At 48.8% G+C, this 15,231-nt stretch overlaps 5 protein-coding genes across 5 annotated transcripts; 1 reads left to right on the top strand and 4 right to left on the bottom strand.

Annotated features, from left to right (window-relative positions):
* Positions 1 to 818: 818 nt before the first annotated feature.
* P170DRAFT_430324 (uncharacterized protein) lies at positions 819 to 2,123 on the bottom strand (the record flags this gene model as incomplete). Its single annotated transcript, XM_024847947.1, has 4 exons — positions 819 to 952; positions 1,011 to 1,328; positions 1,704 to 1,793; positions 1,868 to 2,123. 4 exons carry the CDS (start codon positions 2,121 to 2,123, stop codon positions 819 to 821), a joined length of 798 nt encoding a protein of 265 aa, XP_024699728.1.
* Positions 2,124 to 5,877: 3,754 nt separating this feature from the next.
* On the bottom strand, positions 5,878 to 6,615 carry P170DRAFT_503159 (uncharacterized protein; the record flags this gene model as incomplete). Its single annotated transcript, XM_024854199.1, has 2 exons — positions 5,878 to 6,180; positions 6,250 to 6,615. 2 exons carry the CDS (start codon positions 6,610 to 6,612, stop codon positions 5,878 to 5,880), a joined length of 666 nt encoding a protein of 221 aa, XP_024699727.1.
* A 411-nt stretch (positions 6,616 to 7,026) lies between these two features.
* On the bottom strand, positions 7,027 to 7,683 carry P170DRAFT_480189 (Zn(II)2Cys6 transcription factor domain-containing protein; the record flags this gene model as incomplete). Its single annotated transcript, XM_024853762.1, has 1 exon — positions 7,027 to 7,683. One exon carries the CDS (start codon positions 7,681 to 7,683, stop codon positions 7,027 to 7,029), a length of 657 nt encoding a protein of 218 aa, XP_024699726.1.
* A 419-nt stretch (positions 7,684 to 8,102) lies between these two features.
* Positions 8,103 to 10,028, bottom strand: P170DRAFT_503157 (GMC family oxidoreductase; the record flags this gene model as incomplete). Its single annotated transcript, XM_024854198.1, has 3 exons — positions 8,103 to 8,149; positions 8,203 to 9,646; positions 9,705 to 10,028. The coding sequence occupies 3 exons, from the start codon at positions 10,026 to 10,028 to the stop codon at positions 8,103 to 8,105; spliced, it is 1,815 nt and encodes a 604-aa protein (XP_024699725.1).
* Positions 10,029 to 11,295: 1,267 nt separating this feature from the next.
* Positions 11,296 to 12,415, top strand: P170DRAFT_480187 (NAD(P)-dependent alcohol dehydrogenase; the record flags this gene model as incomplete). Its single annotated transcript, XM_024853761.1, has 3 exons — positions 11,296 to 11,425; positions 11,482 to 11,492; positions 11,558 to 12,415. The coding sequence occupies 3 exons, from the start codon at positions 11,296 to 11,298 to the stop codon at positions 12,413 to 12,415; spliced, it is 999 nt and encodes a 332-aa protein (XP_024699724.1).
* Positions 12,416 to 15,231: the final 2,816 nt, after the last annotated feature.

The raw sequence follows: 15,231 nt of genomic DNA, 5'->3' as shown, positions 1-15,231 counted from the left end.
CAATAAATACACATCCAAAGTACATAAACAAGGCTGATACAAAAGATCCCACTGCCATCCCCATGAGCCACACATACAACCTCAAAACACAAAACCCCAGAACCAAATCACTCAGTCCCATCTCCCTCCCCCAACCGATCCAACCTCTCATCAACCGCATCATACCCTCTAAACACCCACCAAAACGGCCCCGCAATAGCAGCCGTCGCCCCCGCCAACACCGCATAAAAACAACCATATTGGGATTCCTCGCCGCCGGCGAAATCCCCATCCCCAGTGCCGACGCCACACACGCCGTGAACCGCGTCAGCGCCTGCACCGACGCCTTCATATTCCTCGGCGCCTTGAAATACGCATACTCCGTCACTGGCACGAACCCGAAGATCTCGGAAACCGCCAGAACCAAATAGATTGGGGTTTGGACCCAGACGCTGACGGAGTTGGGAGTCTGGCCGTGGTTTGAGGCAGGGCAGGTCAGCGGGGATGTGTAGCACGGGCTGCGCGAGTATATGAGCCTTTAGATACCGGCGGCGTAGGCTATTGAGGCGCCCATGAGAATGAATGCGGCGGTGATGCGGGCGATGGGGTTTAGGACTTGGATGGCGTCGTTAGAAAAGTAGAAGGTGTGTGCATGGTGCCGGCTTGGGAGACCAGGTTTGTAGAGATTTGGTTGTAGCAGAGGTAGAAGAGGATCACGGAGAAGCTTTTATTGTGTGTTAGTGGGGATGGGGTTTGTTTGGGTCAAGGGAGGGAGGGGGCACTGACATCACTCGGCAGGCAATGATTCCGCGCTCCATCTCGTCCACGAATGTATCGGTCTAGGACACTTGGCGGTTGAAGTACTCGAGTTGGTATGCTGGTCGGACTGAGTCTAGATGACAGCCGTTGTGGGCTCCGTGGGCGAGGCATTTGCCTACTTGGGGGAGGATGTTGCCTTGGGGTGGGACTTTAACTAGAGATAAAGCTGTTAGTGTAGATATAAGACTGGACAAATACTGAAGAGATCTTACCTAGTTCTTTCCCCCAAAGCACGAGGATAACAAGTGCCAGGAGAAGAGCACACAAGGAAAGCAGATAGGCAGCCCAGAAGCTGACCTTTCTCTCGAGGAAGGTTGAAGCAAAGATTGATAAACCGGCAATGTTGGTTGCCCTAGGTTTGTAGTATGGTTTGTCAATCATATGAACAAGTTGGGAACGGCTGAACAGAGGAATATCATACCAGTAAAAGACGTTGCAGGTGTACTGTATAGTTACTGTCCTCTGTCCGATGGAGTAGCTGCCATTTCTAGTCCGGAGAAGACGGGGTTTGACGTTCGTATATTGATCAACTGTTCGATATAAGCCACACAGTTCCCATGATCTAAAAAGACCACCTCCTCAAGAATGGAGAAATCGTGGCCTTCACGCCTCCCACGCCGAGACCGATCTAGACAATCGAGATGGCTAATCCAGGAACACCGGCACCGTTATGCGGACTGGTCGGAAGAGATGTTGCCATGAGCACAGTGGCGCCACATCTATACGACCTATGCTTCGTTAATTAGTAAATTGTCGGATATTGTAATTGGAATAGAGGATAATACCCTGAACTGATACACAAGGTCTTATATTTGCCCAACCACAGATCCGATACGATCGCTAAAGGAAGAGTCTGCTATACATCAGTTTGGGGTTCGGGGTGTATAAGTTGCTGTCGAACTCACGCCAGGGAGCAGTAACGGCGTAGAAAGTGAACCTTTCTGGCAGCACAAAGCCTCCGGGTAGCTCAAGTGGTCCGAAAACGCCTTGGTGAGCTGCTCGATTGTCAGGAGACCCTTTCGATACGGTTGTACCCCTTGCTCCAGACGTTGGCGTCGGAATCAACTACCCCCGCCCGGATATCGATCCGCGACGTCGTCACGAGAGAGGAATGCGTTGTCCATGAAGTGGTTTGTATGGATCAGGTACCCATCGTCAAGGTTGCCGTACACCTTGTACACCCTGCTCGGGGTGATCTCCAGACACAAGCCATATCCCTCCGCCGTGGCTAGCGTGAGGTTGTTTGAGGCATGTCGCGGAAACTGATAGATGGAAGTCAGCGCTTCGGAGAGGCGACTGCATTCCAGCACCATACGGCGGAGCATGGTTAGCCAGTCCAACTGCTGGATGTGGATACTCTCACCTGGAATAGTGATACTTCATGAGCATCCCAAGCCCGTCCCAACCACCCATCCATCAGGCAAGGTTTTCAATTTTTCAATTTTTTTTTTGTTTTTTTGTTTTTATAGCAAAAACAAGATATATCGCGAAGTGCTGGACAGTGAAACACCATGGTCTCCATATGGACGTGATCCACCGGACTACAGGCCCCTATGGCTCCTGCAACCGCCTTCACACGTGAGAGCCGATGTCCACCGGAATACAGGCCCCTATGGCTCCTGTAACCGCCTTAATCGAAAGCACGTCTTGGATGTCCAGCCGCAACGAACTCATCCAACGCACAGAAGCATCAACTGCTCTGGCGTCAGATCACTCAGCGACGATCTATTGACCACCCGAGGTGCTTGCACCTCGGGTGTTTGAGGCCGGCCGCGTGCAGCTCGCTCCCTCATTTTAGACCACGCTGCCGCTCCGGAGATGGCCAACCCGAGCCAGTCACGGTGGGCTGGATGATAGTAAAGGTGCCTCAGCACTGGAAAACGACGAAAGAACTTAAACGACATTTTAAATTGCGATTCAGATCCTGGGAGAAAAAGAAGAGAAGTTTCTTGGGACATACGATCTTCATTTTATCACTCCCAAAATCTCTATGTGGAAGGCGCGGCGTTGAGTTTCAAGACGGCAGGTGGCAGGCAAAGGGTAGGAAGGGTGGGAAGGGTCGAGTTGTCAAGCAACTTGAGGAAGTCACAAGTGAATTGGCCTTTGTAGAGATAGAAAGAATGGTATCCCACAGCTATCGATTGTAATCCTTACCTCCGTCTGTTGAAGACAGTTTCATCATGTAGCAGGAAACGACTTAGGATGTAGAAGATTGGACATCCGAGCGAGTCCAGGTGGCGTGAGGCCAGAAATGACCAAGTGGTATTGCTTGGTGCTCGCTTTGACTGTATTGCCTTGTCTAAGAAGTGGAGGAGATGCGGAAGCGTAATAATAACAGGCTACTAGGGTTCTACGTCATAATAATATAGACCTTGTCCATATTCAATAATCCTAAACGTACAGTCAATTATGAATAACAAACCTACCCCTGTAGACGCTGACACTATGGGGACAAGAGGAGCATAATTTCCGTTTGAATGAGTTCCATCTCCATCGGCCGACCACTTCGGCTGGTAAGACGAGGGGTGGAAGACCCTACGCGACAATATCATATTATGTGTGCTATTTTCGAATTGAAAAATACTTTATAAAATGTAGTTACTTAAAGGGGAAGTTCCATACATATCTCTATTTAATATCTTGTAGTAAGACAGAACTACAGTTTAAATGATTTATATAGTTAAAACTAATAAGAGATAATAAGCAATAAAAAGCGAAGTTCCTTTCTTAGATACAGGTAAAAAAAACTAATAAATTAAAAAGACTTTGGGAGTCTTTTTATCTCAGCAAGCCGATTAATCCAGTGTCGAAGATCGTAGCTCTGATTAAGATAGAGGAGGTGGTAGTAATGGTATTGATAGTGGTTGAGGACGAGAGATGCGTAATCTTGGAGAAGAATAAGAAAGCAGAGTTTATTCCTTCTTACGCTGTTCTTTATCCTTAGTGATTTTTAACCGCGCTAATTGTTCTTCGAGAAGGCGTATTCTTTTAAAGCTCTCAGTGATATCTCGCGAAAGAAGTATCTGGTGAACCGTAACCATACAGAAGAAAACCAACCCTGGTGGTCGTGGTAAACGCATTCTAGAAGTAGAGAAGTAGAGAAGTAGTAAAGTAATGGGTGAGTGATAAGAAAGATGTAGCAGCCTCCTTATATAGAGCTTGAGGAGATAAAAGTGAGAATGGGTATGTGAGAAAGGATGTGTAAAGACTAGTGTGGGATGGTAATAGGAGAATTATTTTATAGTTTGAGTCAGTCATACTCGCGTAATAGTGATGCTGGAACCCAGGCCAGGCAACCGAGGGCACTATGAGCATTCTACGTCAGGGATTTTTAACAGGCATGTTTCATTGCGAAGCCCGTTTGCAATATTCGACCCACGAATTCCGAGCAGACGATGACGGAGTAGAGGACTTGCATCCCCGGAGCGATACCGCATAGCATGACAGAAGTGTGCGCGTGTATCTCCTTAAAATTAACGCCCGCCTATTAGGGTATCTGGAGACTGTTGGCGTTGATCTAGTGTACGGGGTGGATTATTTTGCGCTGCAAATGCTCTTCGCACTTAATGAACTTTGATTTCGGGCTTTATGTCACCTATTCTGTCGCGGACCGCGATATAACCTCTTAGTGCTGGTACTTCAAGAAGACGTTGCCAGTATCATGAAGACTAAAGATGCTGTAGCAGAGCTACTTTGTTGGTACCCTGAATTACAGCTACATGTTCCGCTTTACTCGACCATAAAGAAGAAGGGGGACAAATTGGTGGGCGCGAAGTCAAGTGAGGCTCATTTTATCGCGTGGATGTTAGTTACAGTTAAAGAGAGGCGCGGTTGTCTGCAGTTGGCCGATTGGATCCGACGCAATTTTAAGTATGAGGTGGAATAGCTGCTCTCTGCTAGATAGTCATCGCATCTCTTTTTAGCAAATCATCTTTTATCAATTAATACTTACTCCCCTGCTTCGGAGTATATGTGCTTTGATTCCGAAACCCTAGTCGGAAAGCAGAACTAACAGCAACAGGCATCTTGTAGTTCAACATGTTAGCGAGGACGTGGTAATGCGCTACTCCTTTCTGCCTTGACATTTTACATACTCCTCCATATAGTTAAACAACTATAACTACCATTCTGACCGACTACCATAGAACATGCTCTTAATGTCAATTGTGAAAAGAGCGTAATCCTGATTGAATCGAGATGGGAACGAGTATGCAAGGATACTAGACTAAGGCTGTGGAGCAAGTCCGACTACGGAGTGGATCTGTACTAAAGATCCCTGTCAGTTCTTATCTCGACCGGTCACCAATGGCAGATTTCCTGATCTTCCGGAGTACCATGCACCATCGGACTATCACTAGTACAACTCGGAGTAAGTCGGAGTGCATCCAATTCAACGCTTGGGGACAGTCAATTATCATGTTGGTGAGCTATATAAACTCTTACTTTTCCTTTGATCCCTATAGATCAGAGAGATATCGATGAGATCCTTCTGTGACCTATATATTCGAAACCATTCAGGATACCTTCCTTGCTCTCACGGTGAGCTCGCGGTATGAAGACTCAATCGCATGAGACCACCCAGTCCGTGGCGACACATGAGGATAGAACACAAACACCCTTTCAACCACGAAATGCCCCCGAAGACGAGATCCAATCACTCCCGCATTCAGTCGATCAAATTCCCCGCTCCGGCCGTTCAATGCTTCTCCCCTTGCTCTTTGGCTGAAACCCAAAGTCTTGAAAAGACCCTGACAGGGCGGACCCTTGCAGGTGGTGATCGTGCGCTGGGACATATTGTAAGCGATACAAGCGACCGTGGCATTGACTCCTCGATACGGATACCCCGGAAGATCTGCAATCACCCTGTCCAGCGGATTGTCAACTGGGCCATGATGAAGCAGCCCAGGTGTTGACAGTAGGATTCATATGTATGCAAAGTGAAGACTTCCCTCATTTGTTAGTGGTATATATTGTGTCGGCACTCGCGTTTCGTTTCATAGCTTGCTCCATCACATTCTTCCCCTTGATAACATGGGCTCCCCAATGCTCCAGCTCTTTCATATAACCCAGAGTCCAGTCCTAGTAGATCTCATCGGTGACTGCAATCCCCGCGAAGTAAACCGGAAGGGGCCATATGATTGAGCAAGGGGAAGCAAGACATTTGAATTTTCGCATCAATCGCGCAAGTCTGATCAGTTCCTGTGCCGCTGACTGCGCCTGTTGATCTGTTTTCGCAGTGTGATGGACGGCTTGGTGCAGCATGATCGTAGCACAGAGACAGAGTGATTTGACAGTCATGATGGCAAAGGTAGCGGATCCGCTGTCCACGCCCTGCTGATCTGTATTTAGCAGACTCTGGGACGCGAATACCACCTCGCATTCCTAATACCTGTAAGTGCTGTGCTTCCAGCAGAGCTACTTGATGATCACACGTGAACTGAAAGCACTCACAGCATGAATCCTTCCCAGATCTGCTCGCAGCGCATCGATCTGCGCTTCCCGCAACTCCTCGATTAATGGCTCCTCAGTGATCCGCGATTTGGCGCTCTGATCCCAGGCTTTGAACGCGCGCACTTTGCTGAGGTAGAAGAATAGTGCATCGTACTTCTCCCGGCAGCGCTCTTTCCGTAGATCCTCGTCGTTTTCCTCTCTTGGAATAACGTTTCCGAAGAATTCAGTGAGATACGGCTGCTGCCTCCGAGCCCCACGCAAAGTCGGAACGGCATCGAGCTCGATGAGCACGGTCATCAAGTCTTTCTCATATTGCCCGGCATCGGCATCTTCCCCTCCCACGAGCAGGTATCGTAACTCCATAAATGCCAACCAGATAAAGATGCAGCATTCTATGGCCCCAGGCAAAAGCTGTCTTCTCCAATGGTACACAAAGGTCTGTTTGACTTCGTTTATCCGTGTCTCAAAGGATGGAAAGTCATCCACGATAAGATCACGATGACAGAGAAAGAACGTGGTGGATAAATACTGAGACAGCTGATCCGACGCACTACTGACCAGATCGCTGATTTGGTTCGAGAGAAGTTGAATCGAGTCCGAGGCAGTCGTGTTCGTGTAATGGATGAGCCTGGAGGGCTCGGACGCTATGAGCCCCAGCCGGAAGAGATACGCATATGTCCATCACAGAATTCTGTGGAAAAGGGGGGAGTCGGGAAACGCCTGTGCCATGTTAATGAGGTAGTGATAGCAGCTCCAGATGGACTTTTTAGTCGAAAGTCAGTCGGGGACGCGGTTCATGTCCTGGGCCCAGGTGACTACGTCCCAGTTTTGACCTGGTAGTGTATTTACAAGCCCTGACAGGCTATCGTCGATCTCGAGGGGGTTTGAGCTGGGCGAGGGGAGTGGCAGGAGCGCGTCGCATGCTATCCAGGGGTCAATGAGGGACTCGGACGTCGGCTGCTCATGCACATCGACGGGTAGATCAGGATTGCTCTCTTGATCGTGGTCAGAAGTAGGAGAGGTGCTCTGGACAGCAGAAACTTCCCTTTGGGTGGTATGATATGAATTGTCGGGATTGAGAGAAATTCCCAGCCACTCGGTAGATTCATCGATAGAGCTTTCTAGAGGGGAATTCCCAACCGGTCCTGGAGACGCTGCTTGACCAGCTTGAGCCTCCTCTTCCAACAGCCCGAGAACAGAGGTTGTATGGATTTTCCGCTTTGTTCCTCTTGTTCTAGATGTATTCTTTGGTTTTAAGTTCCCCGATACCGACCACACTCGGATGTTTTGCTGGAAAGAGGCAACACACGAGAGGCCGAGGCGGCTGCATTTCTCGCATGGAGAAGACCGGGAAGTGCACTTGACCTCACGCCGGCGACAGATCAGACATCCTGAAACTGATCGAGAGCGCCGTAGGGTTGTTGATGGTCGCATGATTGCTGGAACGATCCGATCGCACTGATCGCACTGTGATGTATGTGATACAGGGAGAAAGTCGGGGTCTCCGCATTTCTTTGTTACTCCGGAGAAGCTAAGTAACTTAATAACTGACTAGTTCCTTCTATCAGCCTCGGCAAAAGTGGGACTTTTTCTTTGCATGTGTTGGTAACACATTCAGCTCTGGCGGCTCCAAGACTTGTGCAATGGCCTCGTGTGGAGTCATACTGGATGTAGCAGTGTCGTTGTATAAGCGTTTACATGGACGCCTATTACTGGTTTTATGACGTAGAGCATCAGTCGATGTTGAATTGAGATGAATCCCTGCTAGACACATTCTAATCTAGACGCATATAAGTGGGTAAAGACAGACATGTTCTCCGGTTAACCTGATTCCATACCGTTGTTCCACCTCTTCAGCAATGGCCGGAGATATCACAGGCAATCTTCTCGGCAAGTGCATCTAATCCAGCGTTAGCGATCTAATCTTTTTTCGTATCAGAGTGTACAACTTACAGACGGTAGACATAGGATGACCTGGTGGCAACAGAGCGAACGACGATGAATCCACCACGCGCAACTTCTGCACGCCGATCACTCGAGCCTGCGCGTCGACCACAGCCATTGGGTCAGTCACTTTGCCCATTGCGCAGGTACAAGATGCATGCCAGATAGTATGGATATTTTTCCGAATAAAATCTGCGATTTGCGCGTCAGTCGACACGTTCTTGCCGGGAAAGCGTTCTTCGCCGATGACAATAGTTCGCAACGCCTCGGTGTCGAAGAATTGACGGGCGCGCTTGAAGCCAGCAACCAAAATATCCATGTCTGAGGGTTCATCAAAATAATTTGGATCGATTATCGGGGCCACATTGGTGTCGGCCGAAGATATTGTCAATGTTCCTCGAGACTCGGGGGCAACGAGGACAATGCCTAATGAGCCGTAATCGATGCCAGGCTCAGCGATTGAATTGGCTGGGTTCAAGGGAACGGTGATATATTCCACCTCAGGCCAGTCAGCTGGGTAGGCATTCAGCTGGTCGCGTGTTTTATTGCTCCATGTCGCTCGCAGAGACTCCGGGATTTTCTCCATCGCCAGGGCCTCCGTATTGGATCCGGTCAACATGCCTGCAGCGTGCTCGTTAAACAACTGGATATGTTTCGCGCCGAAAGCAGGGTTCATTAACGAGGACATGGTCGGAACGTTGACTTGGTATCCGATATCGTAAACGACGTGGTCCTGCATCCCTTGCCCTACCCCCGGCCGGTCAGCGATTATTGGAATATCAAAAGATTTCAAGACTTCCGCTGGTCCAACACCAGAAACCATCAACAATTGCGGTGATCCAAACGCTCCCGCGCAGACGAGGACTTCTTTTCGAGCCGACAGGACATACTCAAGACCCTGCACTTCAACGACCACGCCAGACGCTGCCTTTTCTTCGGTGAAAAGTATGCGCTTGGCCATTGCCATAGGATAAACAATGAGGTTCGGGTTTTTCAGGCCCTCGCGAAGGAATGAGGTTTCGGAAGAATCCCGAGTCATCGTGGTGCCATTTATAGTTAACGTCGAATATGAATGTCCAATTATCTCTCCGCTCAAAAATCCCGGAATTTCAGGAATCCCAATTTGTGCGAAGCCTGGAATACTCCAGGTGGTGAATGCCTGGGCATAGTTTGGGTATGAGATTGAGAGTGGCCCATTCCCATCACTCGCCGCCAGGGCATCATAAACAGGCGTGGAGTTTTGGAACCGCAGGTGCATGTTGGGTCTTGTGAGATTGACGCTCTTCTTGAAGTAGGGATGGAAATTCTCCCATCGATAGCTATCATCCCCCACTTTATCGGCCCATCGCTCGTGCGTTCCCACGGTTCCACGTTGGTAGACCATTGAATTTCGAGCTGAACTGCCGCCCAACGTCTTGCCTCGTGCATAATGAATGGAAAGGTTGTACGCCCCCTAGTTCCAGTTACATGTTGTCAGCAATTTTCTTTTTTGTCTTGTTTCATTGACTTACAGCCTGTGGTGTGGTCGCATATCCCCAATCAATCAAAGGATGCCAATCGCTTAGCTCTCTGCCCGACGATGCCCCGGTAAATGCTGGCACTTGACTGAAGTTTCCATTGCTAATCTCGTAGAACGATCCGGCCTCAATCACGGCGACTGTGCCCGCAGACTGCTGGACTAGTCTGGTAGCAAGAGTCAAGCCTGCATTTCCACCACCCACGACAACATAGTCATAAGTTGCGTTTGTTCCGGGAACACCGAAAGAAGAACCAAAGGGTGGGCTGGCCTGGGCAAAGGCAGCCAAGAGCGCCAGTAATGCAGCTTTGGCGGTCATATCGAGAATTCTCACCATGTTGGCACGGACAACAACGGACGGCTTGCACGAAGGACCGGTAGATATAGAATCCCGCTTTATTAGTTTCCAACATTTTAATGGCTTCCCATGCCACCGGACAAAATCATATCAGCGGCTCTGTCGATGCTGTCATGAATTCCGGACGCCCGGAGTCATTTCGGTCCTTTGAAGGCAGGAGCGAATCGGTGGTGACTTCCATATCGTCGACGTGTATGTCTCGGGAATCGAAAGCATCAGCCAAAGCCATATCATACCGAACCACCGGTGGACTATTTAATCCCTCACTTTAGAATCGCACTCCGGGGTGCTTCGGATGCCTTTGTATAGGTGAGATACAAACTCGACTGATGGGGAATATGTAGAAATAATCCGCCGTGTAACCTTGAATATAGTAGCAGGGAACATCCTTGTTAAACGTTTGAGATCTGAGCGCTTCGATGGGTCCACGGGCTCCATGCTACCGCCCTTTAGATCCTGTCTGGCCGCATGCAGGATTGTCAATCCTTTGCTTCCGAGACTGAGACGGTACAGACTGAGTCACTGAACCCATTGCTTTTGTTGTCACTTTGACTGCAGTGACTTCAACCTCCGAAAATAATGTAACCCTATGCATTCATCAGTGGATTATGTTAGTTGCATAATATTTATGCCCAAAATGATTTGTTGATCAGTCATCAATTCGCATATCAGAAAGTCTCACCACAGCTCGTGCGTTCTACAGTCAGCTTTGATTCTGAATGTCGGATATTTCTGCTCGGAGCCCCGAATATCATCCGAATGATGGGGTTGATCTTATAAACCCGTCCAACGAATGATTAGTAGCCACTGTTGCTCCAATTGCGTCATGGCAGATCGTGAAATGGCTTCTGATGTCTATAGCCAGACCATACCTCATGTCCGCCTTGGTTTCCACATGGTACAATGGTTGCACACAGCTCGGAGTTCTGGTCTTCCATTTCCGGGACTCCGATTGCCGTTGCACCGATTACTTCAGAGCAGTGGCATAAACAATACCACACGTATAAATCCCACTGAGAATCCGCGAGGCTGTGCAGTCATTCTGCTTTTGGTGAATACCACAACCAGGATTCTTAGTGGAAGACTCCGATATTTTGTCTCATAGCAGGTCCCGTGATCATCAACATAAAAGGTTTCGGTAGAGAGACTGAATTGATCAGACAACTCTCCCATCTTTCGATTAACCTCATCTTCTCCCATATATCTAACACTATCTCAAGTCTTCATCATGCCTTCCTTCACTGTCTTCAAAGGCCAGAGCAGTAGTGTGGCTGTGAAGAGCACCACCACGAAGCCAGACCAGCTTATCGGTGACAATGTCTTGGTGAGAGTGACTGCATCTGGGGTGTGTGGAACAGGTGTGCTTCTGCCATCACATTTCCAAGAAGGATATTTTGCTAATGCTCCTCCCTAGATCTGCATTATGTCAGTCTTGACATTCTCTTAGCAAGAAAACAGGCTCTCTATCAGAAGACTAACCACTAGCATAGCGATGCGCCAACATGGTCCTAGGCCACGAGGGAGTCGGCATCGTTGAGGCCGTCGGACCCGACGCTCAGACCCTGAAAACAGGCGATCGCGTCGGCTGGGGCTACGAAGTCGACAGCTGCGGCCACTGCATCCAATGTCTCCAGGGCGCCGAGCCCTTCTGTCCCCAGCGCACTCTCTACGGCCTCGCCAACCACGATCAGGGAAGCTTTGCCTCGCACGCCATCTGGCGCGAGGCCTTCCTGCACAAGATCCCGGACGGACTCACCGATGCCGAAGCCGCTCCTCTCCAATGCGCAGGCGCGACTACCTTCGCTGCGCTCGATAACATCCACCCCGGAGACACCGTTGGTGTGCTTGGCGTCGGCGGCCTCGGCCACTTAGCCATCCAGTTCGCGTCGAAGATGGGCTGTCGTGTGGTCGTTCTGTCAAGCTCGGACAAGAAACGCGAGGAAGCGATGAAACTCGGTGCGCATGAGTTTGTCGTCATGAAAGATGCTGCTCCTCTACAGGTCTCTTCGCCCTTGAATAGACTTCTCGTTACTGCCTCCACGCCGCCGAGATGGGATCTTATCCTCCCGATCATGGCCCCTAGATCAATTGTCTACCCGCTGTCGGTTTCGAAGGGCAACTTTGAAGTCCCGTACATGGCCCTGATCCTCAAAGGGATTGCCGTCAAGGGATCTCTTGTTGCCTCGCGAAACCAGCACCGCAAGATGCTTGAATTCGCGGCATTGCATCAGGTAAAGCCAATTTTGGAAGAGTTTCCTATGAGCGAGGAGGGAATTAACCAGGCGATGGATAAGTTGGCTAAAGGCGAAGTGTATTATCGGGCTGTTTTGGTCCCGGCTGATGCCTGAACCCTCAGATTTCTCTGTAGTCAGTAGTTGGGAATTGACGAATGAAATCAAATTGCCTCTGATCCCTGTAAATAAATAAGATCCATATTACCAACCAATCAAATCTCATTTCTAGTTCCAGCAATTACAAAGCTCTTTGTCCATTCGCCTAGCAGATCTAGTGGGACTGGAGAGAAAAAACAAAGCAGAAAAGGAAATCCAACACCCATCAAAACCACCATTTACAGGAGTTTCCAGAGCTATCTAAGAAAGCCTGATTCTTAGCCCACTCCAATACATCAAATCTATCCCATCCGTACCATGCTGAACGGCAAACTACATCGTGCTTTCAACATACTACCCAGGACAAGGAGGACGGAACGGAATAGAAGGCAATCTGTCTTGAACTATTCTACATCCCTTGATCAGCTACCGAGGTACATATCTTAGTCAAGCTTATCGCCGTGGAGAAATACCATCATGGGTGACCCTGGAGTTATCGACCTACATGCGTTATCATGGATATAACTTGTTCCGAAGCAAATACCGAAGCATAAGCCAAACGGACGTGCTATTCAACTAAGCGTATCTACTGCGTACTTTCCCAAATTTCCCAAAGAGTCATAAGATGAGACCGTCATGGACACAAGTTGCAAGCAAACAAGTCCTTTCTTTAGCCTGAGCCGATGATCTGATTGCTGTGAGTATATTCCATGCTTCTTGCATGTTTTCAGCCCTCTGTTCCTTTGCTTGAATAAGCAGAATGCCAGACGCATCGTACTCGATAGGTCAATCAAGCATTCTTTCTACTAGCACAGCAAGGGGGCTTGGCTTCTTGTGGAGAAGAGAGAAGTCGGCAAACTGAATAGTCGATGAATAGACGGGCGTCAAGGAGGGGCCGGCTTGAAGTTACCGCGGGAGGAATTGTCGAGGGCAGGAAGAGGTCCATCCAACAAAGTCGGCCAGCTGAGCTGAAAGAAGAGCTGAAAGAGGGGCACGGCATCATGCGATTCCCGCCTGAAGCGATGGATGTCTCTGACGTGGTTTCAGGACGCGCGATCCTCTCGATTCTCTTCGCGCTTTAATCTCAGTCTTCTCCCTCTTTCCAATTCTGCCAACTCAATGGCTCAAGCAATTTCGGTACGATTTCGACATCTTTCAATTAGCTTCCTGGATGTGTTGCAGAGGGCCAATATTTGCAGCCTGACTTGTTGCCAAGCTGGCGCAGCTAGGATATCCTTGTCTGAATCAGCCATTCACGACCTACTAGACGAGGAGGTGTTGCTAAAACCCCCAAATGCCTAAAAAGGTAGTTGATGAGTGAGTCATCGATAGCCAAGTTGTGATTTATGGTCTGGACGGGCCATCCACCACCCGGATCCGAGCCGTAGGGTCTAGCACGGCAGGAGATACCCCTGGCTACCTGGTCGTTGCTCGTATGCCTTCGTAACACGCGGTTTCCTAGCTCCGTTCCGCTGGCTGACCCCTACGTGAGAAATCTCCCCTCGTTCTCAGCTCCCTAGCCGAATATAACTGGACCAAACCGGGTGTCATAACTGGGTGCTTTCTTTACAATGTAGAACTCGAAGTTGGAACCAAACCATGAGTCCGGCTCTACAGACGGGGGGCATCTTTCGTGTTTCCATTGAGCATTGATGAAGTTATGCAAGGAAGCTTGATTGGTTGGCAGGATAGAACCGAGCGCATGCTGTCGCTTAGCTCCCTGCATAACCAATCCCATGAATAGTGTGGGAGAAGATGTACATTCACCATGGCAGTGTCGTTCCATCGTAGGCAAAGAATTGATCCGCATGAGCTCTGTCGGTGCCGTTAATCTATTATTTTTCAGTCTATCTCGCCGTTCCTGGCGTCGGTAATGGCGTCGAACTCTCTTCGTTCTCCTCAAGCAGGGCTCGAAGCCACTCAAACATGTCCTTCGCATTTCGTGCATCCCATCAGTCGCCCATGCAGCAAGTCCTACTAGTATGGTCAACCAAGGCCACAAAGGATCATCAGCATTTATCCGTACTCCACCGATTGACATAATTGTCAAAAGAGCCCTGTTTATGAGCCCTTAGGATAAGACGGCCTGCTATTCATTGCCTCATAGCACCATAGTTCAGCTTAGTAGGGTTACATTTACTCAAAAGTGGAACCGATGGTAAGACATGTGGGGATTTCTAACCTCGAAGATATCATGTTTTTCTAACTTAAGCATACACACATACTCCTAATTCAAGATAATGTACTTTATATCTGCTACCTTGCTTTCAGCCTGGATATTATGTTAGATAATTTTAATAGGCTACCTTAAATTTTATGTCCTAATAATACTATTAAGAGGAGGGTCCGGACAGGAAGCTAATAGTTTTGTAGTTCATGCAAAGTGGAACCTATACACTAAACCACTGAACCATACACAATATTACAAGTTTATAACCCTAATGCAACTACTTAGGCTGATGCCTAAGACTAGCGTCGGACGACAGATTACCTGGCCTTGTAAAGTAAATTTCACGGTGTGGCTGTGAAGCAAGCGCTGGGTTAGCATACTCCGAACGTACTTCTAAGTGGATACAGCTAAAGCTAAGGGGAAGCTAAGAAGCTCTCAGAGGCCAAGGGGATAGACAGGGACAATAATATCTCCTGGACTATTCTGCCTCTCGCTCTGTTCTCTTGCTTGCTATGTTGTGTGAATGATAATAGTAGCCCCGTATAATTATAAGCCATAGTGTTCAACGAATCCCAAGTTGCCCCGGTATCTTACCGATGGACTTTCTAGGTAGATCACCGATGTTTCTCCCCGGGCCCGATCTAATGAAGGCGTAATACGCCTA

Source organism: Aspergillus steynii (genome assembly GCF_002849105.1).
Source record: "Aspergillus steynii IBT 23096 chromosome Unknown P170scaffold_9, whole genome shotgun sequence".
Taxonomy (NCBI): domain Eukaryota; kingdom Fungi; phylum Ascomycota; class Eurotiomycetes; order Eurotiales; family Aspergillaceae; genus Aspergillus; species Aspergillus steynii.
Note: the sequence above shows the minus strand (reverse complement) of the source record. Positions and strands in the feature narration are given on the sequence as shown.